Source organism: Triticum aestivum, chromosome 2B, assembly GCF_018294505.1.
Source record: "Triticum aestivum cultivar Chinese Spring chromosome 2B, IWGSC CS RefSeq v2.1, whole genome shotgun sequence".
NCBI lineage: Eukaryota > Viridiplantae > Streptophyta > Magnoliopsida > Poales > Poaceae > Triticum > Triticum aestivum.
Genome location: NC_057798.1, coordinates 16917523 through 16940003, shown reverse-complemented (window position 1 = coordinate 16940003; position 22481 = coordinate 16917523). Strand labels below are relative to the sequence as shown.

Sequence of the window (22481 nt, the reverse complement as noted above, 5' to 3'; positions counted from 1 at the left end):
AAAATAAAGGAAAAGAAAATAGAAGAAACAAACAAGAAAATTGCTACAAGTACTGGCTATAGCAGTAGCGCTTTCTGCACAAAAACGCTATAGCTATCTTTAATAGAAGTAGCGCTTTCTGACAAAAACGCTATAGCTATCTGTAATAGTAGTAGCGCGGTCTGTGCAAAAGCGCTATAGCTAACTTAGCTATAGCGCGTTTGTCCGAAACGCGCTACTAATACCTCGACTTAACCCCCAAAATCCTCACTTTCTCTGCTTCTTCCCGCCTCTGCTTTTCCCCCAAATCCCCACTTTCTCTTCCCCCGTGTTGTCGCCACCGGAGCCCTGCCCGCGCCATGCCCCTGTGCTCGCCCCCGACCCTGGCGCTCGCCCTCAACCCCGGCACTCGGCCCCACCCCGGCGCTTCCCCCCGTCTCCCCAGACCCCAGCGACCCTCGGTGCCGTGCCGTCTCCCCCGACCCCGCCTCGCCTCGCTGCCGCGCCGTCTCCCCCAACCCCATCTCTCTCTCTCCGCCCTCTGTGTAAGTTCTCTCCCCTCCCCTCTTTCTCTACTATTTAGTGTTAGTTAGTATGAAATAGTTTGAACCCTAGGCTATTTTTAGTGTAAGAAAAAACAGAATTGATTATATAGGTTTCTTGCATTTTTTAGTTAAAGCAATTGTTGCTATTTAAATTTTTTAGTTAAAGCAATTGTTGCTATTTGAAAAAACAGAATTTGGAGTGGACGGATTAGTTAAAGCAACTGTTGCTATTTAAAAAAATTAGTTAAAGCAATTGTTGCTATTTAAAAACATAGAATTTGAAGTGGACAAATTAGTTCTATATTTTTAAAAAACATGACTTCTTGCATTTTTCTTCAAGTTCTATATTTTTCTTCCTTTTATATGCAAATTTGAAGTGGGCATGTGATATGTGGACATGTGATATGTGGACATGTTATTTGGACATGTCATATTTGGAATTTGGACATGTGATGTGCAGGGTAAATGATCCGAGTGGCCTATGTTTCGCCGGAATGTTGATTAATTTTCGTTCCGGTGAATTTCAAGCGCTCAATATGTCCACTTTTTACTAAAGGTCATGCCGAAATTTTCCGTGAATATTGGCATGACTTGTGCTAGAAAGTAGGCATATCGAGTGCCGGGAGTTGCTGGGAACGGCATTCTGGCGAACATAGATCTTTTTTTATGTCATTTCCCATTTTTTATAGTTTTAGAATTAAATGAGGAGACTTAATCATAGGAAACATGTAGAACAATGAAGAAACCGGGCCTTCTAACCAAGAGGCAAACGAGATGGATTATGATGGTGAACAACAGTACCTCGACTTTTTGTCTGCTAAGCACAGTCAAGGTTTGCAGGTCGGCCTCGATGATGGTACTGACGCCGACATCGACACCGATGGCGCCGGCACCGATGGCGGCACCGAGACCAGCGGGGAAGGTACCGGCGGGGAAGATACCCGCGCCGATGCGGCTACCGAAGAGAAGAAGCAGAAGAAGCAGAGGATACGAAAACCTAACAAACTCGGCATCAGACGACTAGTGATCACAAAGATGGCACCTGGCAAGTTTGAGCCATTAGACCCAGAAGAACCTCGCAAGTGCTATGGGAACCAAGTAGGATGCATCCTACGGGAATTCGCGAGCATCAACGATGATGACTTAAAGAGTAAAGAACATTTGAGGCAGTTGCTCCTGACGAAGTTGCACAAGAGATTCAAGTTCCCCGACCGGGATGATAGCATAGAGCAACCGTGGGATGATCCGAAGATGAAAAAGATTAACAATCACGCCATGGGCAAGTTCAGCAATTATTTGGCATCTTGGAAAGGGAGGGTGAAATGAGCTATTGAGGCTGAGGAACCCCTGTCCAAGATTCTGGAGGAAAATCCGACACTTACGGATGAGGAGTTCGAAAAGTTCAAGGACACTTGCGCTACCGAGGCTGCCAAGGCTAAGGCTACAAATTTCAAGAGCCTTCAGCAAAGGAACACGGGGAAGCATCACCTCGGAAGCCATGGCTACCTTAGCAAAGGGCCCATACGGGACAAGGAGGACGCGGAACGTGAAGCCGTGGGTCTCTGAGACCCCTTCGCGAAGTTCGCCAACCCCTTGGAGCATGACTTCATCAGGGCCTACTACAAGTGGGACAAGAAAAAGAAGGTTTTTTACACGGATGAGATCACAAGGAGATTGATTAGATTACTGGTAATTATTCTTTTACCACCTTACATTTAGCTCCTGATCAAGTCGACTACACATTCATAAATGGTTCACGTTCCTTCTATAGGAGAAGCAACACCAGCTTGCAGCCGAAAGCCCTATTTCGCCGATGAGGCCCAAGTGGGACTGCCCTCTCAACCGGGCCTTGAACGAACTTAAGGGACTCCTTTTGGGCCAGCGGCCGCAATATGGACATGTGCACGGCGCCAGAGATGGCGCCACATGGAAGGTGTTTTACAACAAGGGCCCGGAGGCCAAGAAGCAGAAAAAAGAAGTTTAGTCAGGCGGACATCAACGAGAAGGTGAAGCTTGCGGTCGAGAAAAAAGAAGCTGAGTACGCGCAAAAAGCAGCCGAGGAGAAACATGATTTGTTGCAGCAGGTAGTAGATGCAGCTGTAAATGCCTGCAGAAATGATTTTGCTACTAACTTGGTCCCGTCTATCATCAACTAGAAGGAAAATCCAGACAAGACGGTACATGATTTCCCCATGCCCAGTTTCGCCGCGAGCAACTCTGTGAACAACACCACCACATCATCACCTGCTCACGCAACCGGGCCTGCTCTCGCACCCGCACCCGCTCATAGCAGCCTGTCCTCAGTCTCTGGCGTGCTAGGCGGGCCTTCATCTTTGGCTGAGCTCGACGCCCTCACGGTAATTACATGTCACACCAACATATATATCTAGAATATTTCAATTTCGTTGCCTTTCAGATGTTTTACGCCGCAAACATGTGTTTGCAGGCCGACGAAACCTCGGGCACCATACTCTACTTGATCAAAGGCCAGAATGTGGATGTGGGAAAGGGGGTGATAACGAAGCCCTTGCAACTCACATTCCACAACCAGCCGATGCCCGCTGGGCACTTCAGGGTTAACTTGTCGAGTGTGAAATGGGGGCACGGGGATTTTCCTCCTCCATTATGTCTAGGCGGAGAGGACGACGAGACCTCGCTACGGATTGGAAGCTGCAAGGGTTGGGTGATGCTATGGCCGAAGAATCTTCTTCGTCTGGAGCCGGCCGAGAGCACACCAATAATCACACATCAACAAGCATGTATGGAGACCACCACCCCGCCTATGCAATTACCAGCTCCTGTAGTGTCGGGTGAGAGCGGCGGACGACGTGATGAAGGGGGTCCAATAGTGGCTAATGTAATCGTCCCCGTAGAACAAAGAATGGATGATGAGATGGAGATGGAGGACCCAAAGGGTTTCCTCAATACAGGCGCCTATGACGGTGACATAGATATAATGAGTCAGCCGTATGATGAAGCAGGCTATCAGCATGCTGATGAGGATATGGATGATCTGCCCGGGCAGGAACATCCTAGCAGGGATTGCAAGAAGTCTCTCTTCATGAAATCCTCACAGGCATGCCTGAAGATGCCGCCTCCACACAAGCTCAACTAGCCGGGGGTCGTACAGTGCTTAGCCTGGCAACACTGGGGCAGGGGTTAAGGAAGGGTCTAGAAGGTGTGCCCAAGAAAAAGGAGAGGAAGAGACCGGGGAAGATAGGCTCAGTTGCCTGCAAACAAGCCAGAGGACATAGCAGCCAGATGGTGGATTCTGAAGAGCGTGTACCCGTCAAAGGTGCGACCATCTTCCATGTCACGGGCGAGCCGATGCTACCGCCGAAACCGCTGGAGGCACTATCAGGGGATCTCAGGAGACTGCACGACCATGTGTTGTCGACTGAGAAAATCCTACTAGCCTCGAAGGATCCAGGATATCCGACATACGTGGCTCGTGTGCCTGAGGGGAAGTGCTACGTCGACACATGGTCCGCGGAGGTGTTCTTCCTGCGGTTTGACCATATCTTCGAGATGTTTCTGACAAGGCGCCTCGATTTTACAATCGTCCGCCTTTTTGCGCTACATATGAGCTCCGTCATGAAGAGAGAAGAAGTCTCTCAAATCTGTGTGGCAGATCCGTAGTACATGCATGAGTCCTTCTTGAGTCTCGGCGACTTTGAGCATGAAACTGCTAGGGAGTACCTCCATAACTTCATGGTACAGAATAAGGACCAGGAAATTGTCCTTCTGCCTTATCATCCAAAGTAAGTCAGTTCCGGACAACCCTTCCGTACATTTCAATCATTCCTTCTCGCTCATATGGAGAATAATTTGAGGTGTATTTTTCCCCGCAGCAACGGGTGCGCCGTCCTTATCGTTCTTTACCCGCGAGTCTCCCACGCCATGTATTTGGACCCTACCAGAAACTACGAGAAGGACTACACCCACATAATGCATATTCTAGATGATGCTCTCCAAGGCTTCAGCATTAGGGGTGGCCACTTGCAGATCAGGAAACAAAGGAACAAGAAGACGGGTTTCACGCATAAAACTAACTTCTGCTGCATCCATGTCCCAAACCAAGCAAGAAAGATGGATTCTACATACTCCATCTCATGATTGAGTTCAGCACGGACCACCAAAAGCTTCGCATGACAAACAGAAACAATGATCATATCCGCAAGTGGGTAGAATCTCATGGAGAAGCGGATTATAAACTTAGAGATGACTTCTTTCGCATCCAAAGGGAGATTGCGATGATCATCATGAAAGAAGTCGTCGATGAGAAGGGGATGTTCCACCACGGCCCTATATCGCGAGCTGACGTCCGAACTCGCATAGGCATGCAACATCATGACCTCACACCGTTAAATAAGCTATAGGGTCCATCCTCGATGATATAAGGATGGAACTTCTAGTGATTTACAATGCCGATGATGATGAATGTGTCGGTTGAACTTGTATATTTTCTGTAGCGATGAAACTTTGTGATGTCCATGGTCCCTACCGAACTTGCCTAATGCTACTTTGTTAGTTTGGGTACGATGACCTCTGTACCTCTAGTTAATTAGTTTGCGTACTATATGTTGCATCTAGTTGTTAACCCTTTCTTTTTCATGTTGCTCTAGTATATTTTGTTGCATATGATTGTACATTCTCTTGATGAAGATGTATCTCTAACAGGTACCTAGCTTCTTGATGTGTACAAAGGGAAGGTTCCGGGGGTGTACTACGAGTGGCCTGAGTGTCAGGCGCAAGTGAATGGGGTCTCGGGCGCCAGCCATAAAGGATTCAAAAGCAGACAAGAAGCAGAAGCTAGTTACTTGAGGTTCATGTTAGCGCGAGAGAGGGCTCGTAACCGCCGCCCAATGTACTTCATAGTTCCGCTCTCACTCATAGTGATAGCTCTTCTCGCGTATATCATTGTTTAGATGGATGACGATGTAGTTGCAAGTATTCGAGACTTGTATCGCTATTTTCGAAATGATGACGAGAGACCACTTTCTGTTGGATGGTGATTATGATGATGACCACCTTGTATCGCTATGTATATGCTATGACTACATTTGTATGTGTATGATATGCTAGAGATTATTGTATAAAGCCCAAAGCAAAATTTAGTAGCACAAAATGTGGAGCAGAAAAAAAACAAAAACTAGTAACAGTAGCGCGGGGTATGGAATTAGCAGCAACAAGCTCTTAGCAGTAGCACTCTTTGCACAAGGGCGTTGCAGCTATTATCAGCAGTGCGTGTTGCAGACAAACGCTGCTGCTATCCCTAGTTAGCAGTAGCGTTGGTCAGGCCGCGCTATTGATAAGCATTAGCTGTAGCGCCGTATCAGTAGCGCGGCCACCCGCACTACTGATAAGCATATAACCCGCACTACTGATAAGCATATAACCCGCGCTACTGCTAGGCTTTTTCCTAGTAGTGATAGTTCATTTTACCTCATGTGTGTTATCTGAAAATATGTACAACAGGACGAACAAAAGAGAGGGGATGCACCATCTTCTATAGATATCCACATGTCAGAGAATAGCCCTTATGAGCACGAATCTCGCCAACCTATGGAAGATATTAACATGGACAGTCACGGCCGCAGCGCACCGTGTCCCCCCCCCCCCCCCCCCCCCCCCCCCGCGTTGAGTGGCGCCTCCTTTGCCTTCGTTTTGAGGTGGCCGGCTTGCCGTGTCGTCAAGTCGATCTTTCGGGTCGCCGCCTTCGTTGTATCCTCCACCTATGCTATCTCTGGCAGCTTTTCAAACGATTCAACGCATCGGTGGCAGCGAAAAATGACGAGAGTTGGAGTGGAGAGCGGCAGGATGATAACACAAAGGGTAAAGAAAGGTGGGGGCGGGGGGTGCCGCTGAAAGAGTGCGCCAACTCCAAATGTGCGGGCTCTGCCTCAATTTTGATGGGCTGGGGTATCCGCACTCCCGCAAAGCCGCCTGGTTTGTTTCCGGTTTGCGTGAAAAGTAATGTCCTTATCAGTCCACGAAAGGTGGGGTACCGTGTTGGATGGTGTATGACGTCTGGACCGCTTGGTGTTGACAGATGAGGGCGGTTTAAGGGTCATGCCCTGAGGCTAGCTACAAACCAAACACTCGTGCATCATGTGCTAACTGGAGCTAATGCGTGTGTGGAAGAGAGAATTGCTCTATACGGGTCGACGGACACCCACAAGAAACCCGGCCCCAGTGCAAGATTCCAAAGCAAGGCCGAGGCTGACCTCCACCGTGGAAGCAGAAGCACAGCCTAGAAAAGATTTAGTAGACTCGGGGGGACCGGGATGGTCACCAAGACACTCCGCAGATGAGATAATCTATGATCTCCAAGGAATGCAGACCACACATGACACAAGTGAAATTCGGGAATGAATAAACAAACAAATAATCGCTGAAGCAACTCTTCTGCAGTAAAGCCAAAAATTATACCTTAGAAAGGGTCTGGATGAAAGGCACCATATGATCTACCTCAGCAGATGCCTTCTCTGATATTGACGATTGGAAAAAATTCATGAAGCTGATCAAACTAAAGAATATCTCTAACAAATAAAATAATTATATGAACCTGAGTACGTCCACGATGCATGGAACCGTGGACGAACTGCAGCCAAGCTAGCTAGCTCCCCGGATGTCCTACAAATATATGCACCAAGCAAGAGTGTCTTCGAACACAAGTCTTCAAGCAGCCCTTTGTCGTCCCCATCCTATCTATTCCACAGCTTTCCACCTATTCTAGTCCATATAGCATCCTGACCAGCTCATGCAATATGACTCTTGGTACGCTGGTTATAGTTATCATGGCCACCTTGCTGTTGTATTTTCTCAAAAAAATCAAAAGAGCGGTATTGTCCCAGCGGCAACAGGCACGACGAGGTATGCTGCCCCCGGGGCCTGCCACACTGCCCATCATTGGGAACATGCACCAGATGATTTGGAACAAGCCAGCAGTGTTCCGGTGGATCCATCGCCTTCTCAAGGAGATGAACACCGACATCATGTGCCTTCGTCTCGGGGCTACTCATGTCATTGTTGTGGCATGCTCGGAGATAGCTTGTGAGGTACTCCGGAAGAAGGATGAAGTTTTCGCCTCCCGTCCCACCACCTTCGCCTCGGGAACAGTCAGCTTTGGGTACAAGGGCTCCGTCTTGTCACCGCATGGAGAGCAGTGGAAGAAGATGAGGCGCGTCCTCACCTTGGAGATCCTCACCCCGTCCATGGAGCAGAAGCTCCACCACCTACGGAAGGAGGAGTATGACCACCTTGTAAGGTACGCTAACAACACCGCTTGTTATGGCATGATGCCACATGCAAAAAACATTGTTAACGTGCGCCATGTGGCACAACATTTCTGTTGTAACCTGATAAGAAGGCTTGTGTTCGGTAAGAGATACTTTAGCAACCTACCATCTTCGTCGACTAATGGACCTGGATATGAGGAGGAGGCACATGTTGCCGCTCTTTTCACGGCCCTCAACCATGTGTACAGCTTCTGTGTGTCTGACTACATCCCAGCCCTGGTAGGCCTCGACTTGGATGGTCATGAGGAGGTTTCCATGGATGTCATGAGAACAATTAACCGGTTGCATGACCCTATCATACGGGAACGGATCCATGAAAGGTCATCCACTCTTGAGAAAGGTGGTGAAGATAAAGGGGCTAGAGACTTTCTGGATGTCCTAGTTCATCTTAAAGATGCAGAGGGACAACCGTTGCTCTCACTACAAGAAATAAGAGCCCAAACAGTGGTTAGTAGGATCTACCTCAACAGAAAGTTCATTCACTATTCTTCAAGCATACTCCGTCTATAAAGAAATATAAGAGCGTCTAGATCTATCTAGACGCTCTTATATTTCTTTACGGAGGGAGTATATTACATACGCATTGACCTTTTTCTTCTTGTATTGTATTTATTGCTTTATTTATTCCAACATCGACCGATGTAGGAAATGGTGCTTGCAGCAGTCGACTACCCATCAAATGCGGTTGAGTGGGCGCTCGCCGAGATGATTAACAGGCCGGAGATCATGCAAAAAGTGATAGATGAACTCGACGCTGTCGTTGGTAAAGATAGACTTGTCCAGGAGTCTGACATTCCTCGGCTAAATTATCTCAAATCGTGTATCCGGGAGGCCTTCCGCATACACACATACCATGCTCTTAATTTACCCCATGTTGCAATGGTGGACACCACTATCGCCGGCTACACCATCCCAAAGGATAGCCACATCCTTTTAAGCCGGCTTGGACTTGGCCGAAACCCCAAGATCTGGAGCGAACCACTTGAGTTTCGCCCTGAGAGGCATTTGAATACCGTGAATGTTCTTCTCACTGAGCCGGGCCTACGTTTCATTTCTTTTAGCAGTGGGAGAAGGGGTTGTCCTGGGATTTCACTTGGTACCTCGATCACAATGATGTTATTTGCAAGAATGCTGCAGGCCTTCACTTGGACAAAACCTGTAGGCGTTAAAAATATCAGTCTGCAGGAAGGCAATGCAAGCCTTGCCCTACTTGAACCCCTTGTTTTGCAAGCTCAACCGCGGCTGGCCGCGTATCTCTATATATGATATAATTAGTAGATTGAATCATTTTTCTCAATTATATATTGGTAATATTACCTGGAACTATGTGTGCAAAATGTCATGAGGCAGCATTTAGTCCTTGGCAATATACTAGATACTACATTTGTGCGGAAATAAAGAAACAACCGATGATTCATGATATAATTAATGTAACTTGCATTTGCGAGGGCATCATCTTTACTGTATCCCGTCTTTTAGCTGTGAGCATGTGAGTGACTATCAGTCATGGTCACTGGCCGGTCTTCAATGGCTTGGCTACATATGGTCATGTACTGCAGAAAGATTCTCTCTCTGTGAAGAAGAATCAAATCAATCATGCTCTCTGAATCACGCGTTAACTTGTGGTTGTCGGGAGGACGTATGAGAATGTCACTCTATATATGGTGACTTGGAATGCGCGCGCGTGTGTGCGTGAGACAGAGAGACTTAATGGCCGCTCCCAGGCTCAGTTTGTGGTTGTTGATAGTATGTACCATGATTGCTATGTACTCCCTCTGTTCTTAAATACTACTCCCTCTGTTCAAAATGATGACCCAACTTTGTACTAAAGTTAGTAAAAAGTTGAGACATCTATTTTGGAACGGAGGGAGTACAAGTCTTTCTAGAGATTTCAACATGGACTGCATACGGATGCATATAGACATAGTTTAGAGTGTAGATTCATTCATTTCACTCCGTATGTAGTCAGTACGTAGTCCATATTTAGAAAAGGAGGCAGTAGTCCACAGTGGCAATATGTACGATCATGTATAACAGACAGACAGCATGTGTGTGTGTGGACGAGAGAAGAAAAGAGAACATTCAAAGCAGCGTGGGTGTGTGGACGAGAGAAGAGAAGGGAACATTCAAAGCAAACACAGTTGCACGACGATCACGGGATGATTTGTGGTCGTTGAGAGAGAGTGCGTACAAGGTTGTCACATCTGCTGTATATCACACGAGATACCTCTATATATCCCGCGGCCACATATATGCAAACTTGGAAAATGAGAGAGATAGAGACACAGAGAGAGAGAGAGATGTACGATGCCTTGAAAGGAGAGAGAGAGAGAGAGAGAGAGAGAGAGAGAGAGAGAGAGAGAGAGAGAAACATATGCCCAATTTAAGAATGGGACGATAAAACGTTCCAAGCAAACCACTCAGCGACGTTTTAAGAATGGGACAACAAAACGTTTGGTGCATAGTCCATTTTCAGAATGAGAAAGTTAGCTGGCAAAACGTTTCATTTTTAGGTTTAGAGCCGAACGGCTTGCCTAAATGCTTGAGGGTGGAATTGTATTCTTGACCTCAAGTGTTTGGTCCTTATAGCCAATAGCCAAGTAGACCAACAACTTTTTTTTGTACGTCTTGTAACCCGTAGCTTATTTGTATGTACGCAACACAACCAAGATCACTGGCCCAATTTAAAATAAGTCGTAAAATGGTAGATGAGGAGACTTGCCGTAGGACAATTTGTTCATCACCCTAGGAACGAGGTTGATGTCAGTGTTTCTCGTCAGATCCAACGGTCATGGTCTACCAGGCCATGATGGTAATAAGTTAGCACATACTGTTACTGGCATTCTTATGCTCATATGCTACAACTATCAATATGACAACTATGTGTGCCAGGTGCATATGCTACAGTCACCAACGAGACAATTATTAAGTTACCCAATTGTATTCTTACCAATATGATTATTTTGTAGTTACACAGTTGCAAATGTCATCGTTACCAACATGGAAATTATGTAGTTACCCAGTTATTCATGCTATAATTAGTAATATCACACAAATATGTTACCAAGTTGCCCACGTTACAGTTTTTTTTTTTGAACTTTGCCCACGTTACAGTTACCCACACAACACAACTTGCTACAAGATAACTGTTGATTGGGGGTTAACTGTAGAGAGAACTACCTGAATAAAGGCAAACCATCTATTGGAGATCTTGTTATTATACACTACCAACAATATTTGTTGTCATTATATCTGCAGGCAAAGCACAAGCATGGCACATTGCTTGACGGGACCGTGTATGGCGCGAGAATGAAATATTTGGGTCCAAACGCGCTGGCATGAAAGAGGGCGCGAGGGACCAATATAATTCGGACCAAAATAATTATATTTGTGGCCCCAACTTGTTCTGCCACAAATCAAAGCCTCCTCTCAAGACCTCCTCCCCGGCCAACATCTTTGTCGACCCCCTCTACCCTCGACCGCGCCCACCACAGCCGAACCCCTCCGCCAACATGTCCGACCGTTGATCTTTTTGTGAGCTCTCATGATATTTATCTCCATGTGTATTGTGTGAAAATATGTACAACAGACTGAAGAGAGGGGATGCATCATCTTCCATAGATATCTGCATGTCATGCATCTTCCATAGATATCCGCATGTCAGAGAAATGTCTGATGACCAAGAGTCTCACAAAGCTTTGGATGACCTTATCATGGATGTTTGAAAGTCAATTAACGAAGACAACTACCAAGATTGCTGGTTTCCTAGACCTTTTGCCAAGATATGGGTGAATTTGGCCCAAATATCACATTGTGCTTACCAAGGTGGGGTTGGCTTCTTGGCACCTTATGGTGAGACCAAAATCAAATCAGTGAATTGTTCTTGGGACCTTTCATAAGCGACAAAATAATTATTAATCTGCAAAAAAAAGCAGTAACTATTGATAGGTGTCTAATTTCTTTCAATGCATAATAGATACAATGTAGAGTCCTGGTGGGTGGTGTGCAGGGCTAATGTTTTGTAGGTGTTGATTTGTTTCATAGTAGAGCAATATAAATGAGTATTGCATAATAGATACAATGTAGTCTTGGTGGGTGGTGTGCAGGGCTAATATTTTGTAGGTGTTGATTTGTTTCATAGTAGAGCAATATAAATGAGTATGTCTTTGATCCAGATTTTCAGCGGTGACACAAGAAACCGTGTATTCAATTGATGTGCGCAATGTTTCATATGGCAATAGTTATCCTTTCTTCAGTTTTATGGTAATATTTATGCTTACCATACTACCACAGTGACAGCATAATGATTTGTGTCTTTGCGTGCGCATAATTTACATCAAGTACGTCTGCTGCTTAGGTTTGCATCAAGACTCTAGCTTACGTGTGCGCTAGCGTCTATGGCAACAGAGAAGATCAACACTGACAACGACAATCGTACAACTATATGTGCATCTAGTAAGTCCTAGTGACCCTTTTTTGAGAGGAGGGAGGCCCTCCTATTTTTTATTTTATTTTCTGAAGGAGGCTCTCCTATTTGCTTGCACGTGAATCGGAATTTGACGAGATATTTTGTTTTTTAAACAAATAAAAAACAATTGATGAGAGTTTCTTAGCGGTTCAACCAAGTTTTATTGCTAGAATTCCACATATTGTGGTATAAGAATCGGATCGTGGGGCTCAGACAACCAAACGTGTAGTCCCTGATGAAAGGAATGTGAAAACTTGGCTAATCTATCTGCGTGGATATTTGCAGCTCTACCTTCGAAAGAAATATTACAGTTGAAAGATAATGCCTTAGGCTTGATCTCACTAATGATAGATCCATATCCTCTGTTGCTACCTTTGTCAATGTCATTGATCACCTGCTTCGTGTCTTAGGCTATGATGAAGTTTTGTAGCATCAGATCTTCTTGAAGAAAATATGCCCTAGAGGCTATAATAAAGTTGTTATTTATATTTCCTTATATCATGATAAATGTTTATTATTCATGCTGGAATTGTATTAACCAGAAACTTAGTACATGTGTGGATACATAGAAAAAACAAAGTGTCCCTAGTATGCCTGTACTTGACTAGCTCGTTAATCAAAGATGGTTATGTTTCCTGACCATAGACATGTGTTGTCATTTGATGAACGGATCACATCATTAGAGAATGATGTGATGGACAAGACCCATCTGTTAGCTTAGCATAATGATCATTAAGTTTTATTGCTATTGCTTTCTTCATGACTTATACATGTTCCTCTGACTATGAGATTATTCAACTCCCGAATACTAGAGGAACACCTTGTGTGCTATCAAACGTCAAAATAACTGGGTGATTATAAAGATTCTCTACAGGTGTCTCCGAAGGTGTTTGTTGAGTTGGCATAGATCGAGATTAGGATTTGTCACTCCGTGTATCAGAGAGGTATCTCTGGGCCCTCTCGGTAATGCTCATCACTATAAGCCTTGCAAGCAATGTGACTAATGAGTTAGTTACGGGATGATGCATTATGGAACAAGTAAAGAGACTTGCCGGTAACGAGATTGAACTAGGTATGAAGATACCGACAATCGAATCTCAGGCAAGTAACATACCGATGACAAAGGGAACAACGTATGTTGTTATGCGGTTTGACCAATAAAGATCTTCGTAGAATATGTAGGAACCAATATGAGCATCCACGAGAGACTGACCACATTGTTAAGGTCCTGAAGGAAATAGGCATGGCGTCCACCACCCTCTCCTATCCCACCTCTCTCCCCTCCCACCTGCTGTCCACCAACAATGGCGATCTCTAGCTTCAACCACCATGGAAGGCCTACTACATTGGGATTTTGCTCCTGGTTTGTCCCTGGCCGATCAGGTGAGACTAGTTTGGATCTACAGTGCACTTCTCTCCTTCCCGAGACACCAATGAGTTTTTTTTTGTGGTCTCTTTCTCATCGGCTTCCTTCCCTCTCACGAATGACTCGATTGGATTGGCATTGCAATGTTGCCATGGGGGAATTTGCTCTGATTTCAATGTTGTTGCCCTTTCCTCATGATCATTTCGTTTCTCTATGGCAAACAACAAAGTGGGGAATTTCAATTTATGGTTTAAAGATCGTGTTTGGCCAGACTTTGTATGTCATTTCCATCTGTTCAATGGCCGTTTTGCTAAGCGTTCTCTTCTTCACATTGACATGCGGATCAAGAGTTGGTCGAGGTTTTGAATCTTAAGCCTGTGGCCATATCTGCTTCTCTGGATTTTTTGAGGGAGGGGCAGTCTAATGATCACTCATCGGCCAAAGAGCTCAGCAAGTTTAATCTTGTTAATTTGAAGCATTGGAATTTTTCTAGCAAGAATGATCATGAAGCTTCTACTTCCTCGTTGGTGAAGAACAAAGACAATATTCAAATTCAATTTTGTTCGATTCCACCGCCACCTCAGCAGTGCAACATCAGCGCCCTGACCGCTACCAACCTGGCATTAATTGACCATTATCTTGCCTAGGCAGAGTCGGAGGAGGATACGGTTATTGAGTGCATATTATTTGGGCAATTCAAATTCACATTGCATGTCCAGTACCCACCTTTGCCCAAATGTTTCCTCAAGTCTGCTTTCTGTTATGCCCCTCCTTATGACATGTGGGCCCCGCTCCTCAGCTCTCAGCATCAGGCGGATTTGGCCCAAGAAGAATATTCGGCTGAAGACATTAATTCTCTTGCCGCTAATTGGGCTGCTCTTTGTGCTAGATGCCTTCAATGGGGGCACACCAGGATCACTTGCCAAGCCTGTCTCATTTGCATTAATTGCTCGGGGCCGGATCACAAAACCAAAATTGCCCAAAACGCTGCAACCGTGACACTCGCCCCCTGCCTGAGTCAACCAAGGAGACTGCTATTATTCCGTCACGATTTCTGGGCCATCCTTTTTCCACCCAAACTATGACCAAACCTCAGAGGAAAACCGTCTGATGTGATGCTTGTGGCTACTACGGGCACGTGGCACGATCCTGTCGCCGAGCCATTTTCCAAAGGAAATGGAAATGGATTGCCAAGGCAACATTGCCACCCCCCCCCTCCATTCACGCTTCGGCTTCCACCTCGAAAACCCAATAGGCCTCGCCCCGCCTCGTCCCATCGCCGCAGTCTGCCACACTGCTGCCTCCACCTTCATTGTCGTCGCATCCACATCCCCCTTCATCGACCCTTTCTCCACTACTCTGCTCCGCGGCAATGGAAAACTACCCGCTCAACCCAGTGCCATTCCTCCCGCCGGGTTTCACTGTCGAGCCAGGGCCGGCAGATCGACTCGTGTGCAGTGGCATGGTGGTCGGCCCGATTGCTCCGTTGAGCCATGAATTTCTGGCCATTACTGAAGCCAGTGCATATGTGCCGCTGCATCGCTGAGCCACCATCCGCAACGAGATCGTTCATCTTCTTCAGGAATCCCAGCTCTTTACCACTGAGGTCAGTGATCACCCTTTTGGCATTGGGGTTTTTGGATTCGTAGATTCTTTCATGCGAGATACTATGGTGAATACCCAGCTTGAGCTTGAAGAAGAGGACTTGTTGATTACTTTTGTCCCGCACAACGAGGCTCTGAACAGAAGAACCACATATTTTGGGCCTGAGGTTTGGATCATGATGTTTGGTTTTCCATATGATTGCCGAACAGACTACTACATCACTAAGGCTCTGGGAGGGTATGGATCTTTGGTTTCTTGGTATAACCCTCATCAGGACCGCAGGTTTATCCTTCTGAAGGCCAGAGTTATTAGCTTGCGCCTCATCCCAAAGAGCTTTGTGGTCTGGCAGCTTGGCGATGCGCGTGATTGTTGGACAGTCCATATCACAATGCTTCGCAGTAACGACTAGAACGGACTCCTCCCTGAGGTTCCTGCTGCTGGTGAGGAACAGCCACCTCCAGATGGCAACCTGCACCCACCGTTTGGCCCGAAGATCACTGCCGAGCAGCTCTATCACCAACAACTGCACAATTGGCTCGTTCAGAACGGTGCCCCCGGAGCCGACAATAATGCGGGAGCTGCCAATGGTGCCCCTATTCACCAGGTGAATGCCAACACTGGCTAGGATGTCTGGCCTGCGCCTGCTGCTCCTCCTCTGCCACCCACGCCACCCCATTTTGTGAACTATCAAGTCTGGTTTGCTGCGTAGGGTCTGACAGTACAGCATGGTCTTGTTCCTGAAAACAAACTACTTGACAATGCATTCCAGGCTTGGAATGATTCTATTAACCAGTTTGACAGCACAAGCTCGACTTAGTCTGACATGTACTTCATGCCGGATCAGACAATGCAATTGATTGACAACCCCACAGCTGAATCGCTTACCATCTCTCTAGAGATACATGAACAATGTGTTAGGTTTGGTTTATTAGCACAAGGTGATGAGATCCTCTCTAGGCTGCTGAATGACCCAATCCCGCGCCTCAATCTCAAAACTTTCATATTTCAGTCTGTTAGTCCTATGATTGCTTCATTTGGGCCTTGGAGGGAGGGGTTTGGCTTGTGATCTAACCCGCTGCAGCTCTCTGTTTTGGTCACGCATGACGCTGACGGTCTAAACTTTTCCCAGCAATCTAGCTCTATCAACGCTCTGACGCATTCTTCAGTTATCATCGAGGAACTGTCTCAACCTGTTCTCGCTGACAGCTCCACTACATCTCCAGCGCTGCCCATTCAGTCTGATGTTTCTGGGGAACCTGAACAGGCTGAGCTGATCATTGCCCCTGCTGTTGATGTGGACACTGCCACACTGGCTTCTACGGCTACACTAGCACGCGCTCTCGCAGGACCAGGGCTGCTGCTCCCATCTCCACAACTGAAGTGCGTCGCAGCCTCCGCTCCAACAAGTATGATGGGTTCAAGGTACCTCCCCTCTTTGACATTCGCAAGAATATTTCCAAGGTTAAGCCCCGTGTCATTCCATCTATTGGCACATCTTCTTCTGCTGCCTCTGCTGCTGGTCGAATCCCACCCCCAACTCCTATAGCTACTCTGTAGGACATTGGAGTTAATAGATGTGCTATACCAGCTTCTGTTCTTTCTGAAGAAGCCCTGTTAGTTGAACCTGCTGCGGTGTCTGCCTCTGCCGAGTCTGCCAATGCCATGGACGATCAGGGAGAAGATCTCTCCCGCAACTCTGCTTAGCTTGGATCTCTCTATGTCACTGCTGAGCTGCTGGAACGTGCTCTCATGGGACATCAGAGGGCTCAATTCTGAGAAGAAGCAACTGACCCTGAATAATGCTATTTCTGCCAGTGGTTGTGCCGTTGTTTGTCTTCAAGAGACTAAGATGCCTGATGTTACTTTTGCGTTTATTAAAACTTGCTATCCTAAACAATTTGATCGTTTTGCTTTTGTCCCCTCGCGTGGCGCCTCTTGAGGGCTACTTACGATTGGGAAGAGTTCGGTTTTCTCGAGCACGGTAGTTTCGTATGATCCCTTTGCGTTAGTCATCGATTTTGTCAGTATTCAATCCTCTCAACATTGGACGTTAGTTAACGTTAATGGGCCGTGTACGGGTTCAGATAGAGATGTTTTCACACGGTGGCTTTATGATGTTCACATCCCCAATGGCTAAGACTGGTTGTTTCTGGGAGATTTTAATTACATGAGAGCTCCGGACAATCGTAATAAACCAGGGGGGAATATTCATGACATGATTACATTCAATGACATCATTCATAAGCAACAACTTATTGAATTACCAGTGAAAGGGAGGGCATACACGTGGAGTAACATGCAAACTGACCCATTGCTCGAACAGATAGACTAGTTCTTCACATCTCTGCATTGGACTAATGTGTACCCCAAGACGCTCGTTAAACCCCTTGGCAAGCCAGTATCGGATCACATTCCTTGTGTTGTTTCTATTGAGACCAAAATACCCTAATCCAAGCTCTTTCATTTTGAATCTTATTGGATCCTTCATCCAGGGTTTATGGACACTGTTAGAGATGTGTGGAATCGCCCAATTAGGGATGCAAACGCTGCCACTGTCCTTTGCCAGAAATTCAAAGCTCTTGGGCATGCTTTGAAAATTTGGAGTAAGAGTATTTCTCGTCTTTCGGTGGCTATCACGAACTGCAACACTGTCTTAGCGGATTTGGATGAGCTTGAGAATAAAAGAAACTTGTCTACCCCTGAAATGAACTTTAGATCCATCCTGAAGGCACACCTGCTGACTTTGCTCAAATACCAAAAACTATATTGGAAAAAGCGCTGCACTATTTGTTGGATCAAATTCGGAGATGAAAACTCAAAAACATTTCAAGTAGTGGCCACGGAGCGGTATCACCAAAACAATATCTCTTCCTTTAAGATTGATGATGGCACACTGATTGACAATCACCCAGCCAAAGAAGCCCTTTTATTTCAAACCTACAAAACCCGTCTTGGGACGGTTTCCCCCTCAGACATGAAATTTGATCTTCCATCCATCATTCCTCGTGCGAACAATCTTCCATCCATCATTCAGCTCACGTCTCCTTTCACTCATGAGGAAATTGACAATGTCGTCAAGGATATGACGCCTGACCGTGCACCTGGCCCGGATGGTTTTAGTGGAGCTTTTCTGAACGCATGTTGGCCAATCATTTGACATGACTTCTATGCCCTTTGTGATCAGTTCTATGATGGTACACTGGACGTGACAAGTATTAACGATGGTCTTATCACTCTCGTACCAAAGATCAACTCCCCTGAGACGGTTAATGATTACAGGCCTATAACGTTGCTAAATTGTTGCCTCAAGTTACTTACCAAACTACTAGCTGATAGACTCCAACATTTCATCCTCAGGCTTGTCCACCGTAACCAATATGGATTTATCAAGGGGCGCACTATCCAAGACTGTCTTGCATGGGCATATCAATACCTATACCAATGCCAAAGCTCAGGCCGACCAATCATTTTACTTAAGCTCGATTTTGCCAAGGCTTTTGATACAATTGCACATGAACCAATGATTCGCATTATGCAGCAAATGGGATTTAATGATAAGTGGATCTCTTGGATCAAGTGCCTCTTCTCCTCGGGCCGCTCGTCCGTTCTTCTTAATGGTGTTCCCGGCCGGCAATTCGTTTGCCGTTGTGGGGTGAGGCAAGGCGACCCCTTGTCCCCCCTAATCTTTGTCCTTGCAACTGAACTATTGCAAGCCGTAGTTAATGATGCTTTCCGATGTGGAGATCTTTTTTTGCCCTTCACTTGCAACGGTCAACATGACTTCCCGGTGATTCAGTACGCTGACGACACCCTCCTTGTCCTTCCGGTCTGCCCGCATCAAGCGCTCCGTGTCAAGGAAATTCTTTCTGACTACGTGTCCTCAATTGGACTCAAGATTAATTTTCATAAGTCAACACTCATTCCAATCAACCTTGATGCAACCACCACGTCTGGACTTGCCAACATCTTTGAGTGCAATGTAGGCACCATGCCTTTCACCTACCTTGGCCTTCCGCTTGGCACTACCAAACCCACCATACATGAGCTCATGCCCTTACTTTGCAAAATGGAGTGTTGCCTCACTGCCATGATCGCCATGATGTCTTATGGGGGGCGCCTCTCCTGGCTCAACGCGTCTGTCACCTCCCTTCTGGTATTTGCCATGTACACACTCAAGTTCCCTCCTAAACTGATTGAAATCTTTGACAAGATTAGAAGGAGATGTTTATGGACGAAGAAAACTGAGCAAGGTGACAAGTGCAATTCTTTGGCTGCTTGGGATATGGTCTGCAAACCCAAGAGCAAAGGTGGATTACGAATGATTGATATTAAAATCCACAATGAAGCTCTCTTGCTGAAGTTTCTGCACAAGTTCTATAACAAACTTGACATTCCTTGGGTTAACATGCCTTGGGATAATCAGTACGTCAACCAAGTGCCGCATGTTGTGGATTCAGTCTGGTCCTTTTGGTGGAAAGATATCCTCAAGTTATCGCCGATCTACCAAGGAATTTCACATGTGCAAGTGGTTGATGGCTCGACCACGCTGCTCTGGAAAGATTTGTGGTCCAATGACGTGCTACAGGCATCGCATCCCTGCTATGTCTTGATCTTGCGTTGGTTTTCCTTGAAGAGGAAAGGGTGATGCAGCAATAGTAGCGTGAGTATTTCCCTCGGTTTTTGGGAACCAAGGTATCAATCCAGTAGGAGGCTCCTCAAAAGTCCCAAACACCTTGATACGTCTCCAATGTATCTATAATTTATGAAGCATTCAAGCTATTTTATTATCTGTTTTGAATGATTACGGGCTTTATTATACACTTTTATATTACTTTTGGGACTAACCTATTAACCGGAGGCCCAACCCATATTGTTGTTTTATTGCCTGTTTCAGTATTTCGAGGAAAAGGAATATCAAACGGAGTCCAAACGGAATGAAACCTTCGGCAGCGTGATTTTTTGGAAGAATATGATCCGGGAGACTTGGAGTTCACGCCAGAAGATCCTCGAGGAGGCCACGAGATAGGAGGGCGCCCCCCCCCCCTACTGGGCGCGCCCCCCTGTCTCGTCGGCCCCTCGAGCACCTCCCGACCAACTTCTTTCGCCTATATAAGCCTACGTACCCTAAAAACATCGAATATCAAGATAGATCAGGAGTTCCGCCACCGCAAGCCTCTGTAGCCACCAAAAACCTCTCGGGAGCCCGTTCCGGCACCCTGCCGGAGGGGGAACCCATCACCGGTGGCCATCTTCATCATCCCAGCGCTATCCATGATGAGGAGGGAGTAGTTCACCCTCGGGGCTGAGGGTATGTACCAGTAGCTATGTGTTTGATCTCTCTCTCTCTCTCTCGTGTTCTCTCTATGGCACGATCTTGATGTATCGTGAGCTTTGTTATTGTAGTTGGATCATATGATGTTTCTCTCCCTCTACTCTCTTGTGATGAATTGAGTTTCCCTCTTGAAGTTATCTTATCGGATTGAGTCTTTATTTGAGAACACTTGATGTATGTCTTGCCGTGTTTATCTGTGGTGACAATGGGATTTCACGTGCCACTTGATGTATGTTTTGGTGACTAACTTGCGGGTTCCGCCCATGAACCTATGCATAGGGGTTCGCACACGTTTTCTTGACTCTCCGGTAGAAACTTTGGGGCACTCTTTGAAGTACTTTGTGTTGGTTGGATGAATCTGAGATTGTGTGATGCATATCGTATAATCATGCCCACGGATACTTGAGGTGACAATGGAGTATCTAGGTGACATTAGGGTTTTGGTTGATTTGTGTCTTAAGGTGTTATTCTAGTATGAACTCTTGAACCGATTGATCCGAAAGAATAACTTTGAGGTGGTTTCGTACCCTACCATAATCTCTACGTTTGTTCTCCGCTATTAGTGGCTTTGGAGTGACTCTTTGTTGCATGTTGAGGGATTGTTATATGATCTATCTATGTTATTATTGTTGAGAGAACTTGCACTAGTGAAAGTATGAACCCTAGGCCTTGTTTCCTATCATTGCAATACTGTTTACGCTCACTTTTATCTGTAGTTACCTTGCTGTTTTTATATTTTCAGATTACAAATACCTTTATCTACTATCCATATTGCACTTGTATCACCATCTCTTCGCCGAACTAGTGCACCTATACAATTTACCATTGTATTGGGTGTGTTGGGGACACAATAGACTCTTTGTTATTTGGTTGCAGGGTTGTTTTGAGAGAGACCATCTTCATCCTACGCCTCCCACGGATTGATAAACCTTAGGTCATCCACTTGAGGGAAATTTGCTACTGTCCTACAAACCTGTGCATTTGCAGGCCCAACAAAGTCTACAAGAAGAAGGTTGTGTAGTAGACATCACAGCTACACAAACAAACAAAGAACTCGCAACCAACGCAATAAAGGGGTTGTCAATTCCTTCATGGCCGCTTGCGAAAGTGAGATCTGATAGAGATAGTATGATAAGATAAATATATTTTTGGTATTTTATAATATAGATTGGAAAAGTAAAGATGCAAATAAATGTAGATTGAAAGCTTATATGATAAAAGATAGACCCGGGGGCCATAGGTTTCACTAGTGGCTTCTCTCAAGATAGCATAAGTATTACGGTGGGTGAACAAATTACTGTCGAGCAATTGATAGAAAAGTGAATAATTATGAGATTATCTAGGCATGATCATGTATATAGGCATCACATCCGCGACAAGTAGACTGACTCCTGCCTGCATCTACTACTATTACTCCACACATCGACCGCTATCCAGCATGCATCTAGAGTATTAAGTTCATAAGAACAGAGTAACGCATTAAGAAAGATGACATGATGTAGAGGGATAAACTCATGCAATATGATATAAACCCCATCTTTTTATCCTCGATGGCAACAATACAATACGTGCCTTGCAACCCCTATTGTCACTGGGTAAGGACACCGCAAGATTGAACCCAAAGCTAAGCACTTCTCCCATTGCAAGAAAGATCAATCTAGTAGGCCAAACCAAATTGATAATTCGAAGAGACTTACAAAGATAACTCAATCATACATAAAAGAATTCAGAGGAGGGATCCAAATATTTCTCATAGATAAACTTGATCATAAACCCACAATTCATTGGATCTCGACAAACACACCGCAAAAAGAGTTACATCGAATAGATCTCCAAGAAGGTTGAGGAGAACATGGTATTGAGATCCAAAAAGAGAGAAGAAGCC

The 22481-nt window shown here is 45.7% G+C and overlaps 1 protein-coding gene across 1 annotated transcript; it reads left to right on the top strand.

Annotated features, from left to right (window-relative positions):
• Positions 1-7210: 7210 nt before the first annotated feature.
• Positions 7211-9431, top strand: LOC123039994 (tyrosine N-monooxygenase-like). The gene is made up of 2 exons (XM_044462958.1): positions 7211-8272; positions 8471-9431. Exons 1-2 carry the CDS (start codon positions 7295-7297, stop codon positions 9089-9091), a joined length of 1599 nt encoding a protein of 532 aa, XP_044318893.1. The 5' UTR covers positions 7211-7294; the 3' UTR covers positions 9092-9431.
• The last annotated feature ends 13050 nt before the right edge of the window (positions 9432-22481 follow it).

Bases quoted from the DNA above. Each gene is read 5' to 3' on its own strand.
- LOC123039994 (XM_044462958.1), top strand. From the start codon at position 7,295: ATGACTCTTGGTACGCTGGTTATAGTTATCATGGCCACCTTGCTGTTG. The intron at 8,273-8,470 runs GTTAGTAGGATC...CGACCGATGTAG, and splicing joins AAATAAGAGCCCAAACAGTG to GAAATGGTGCTTGCAGCAGT.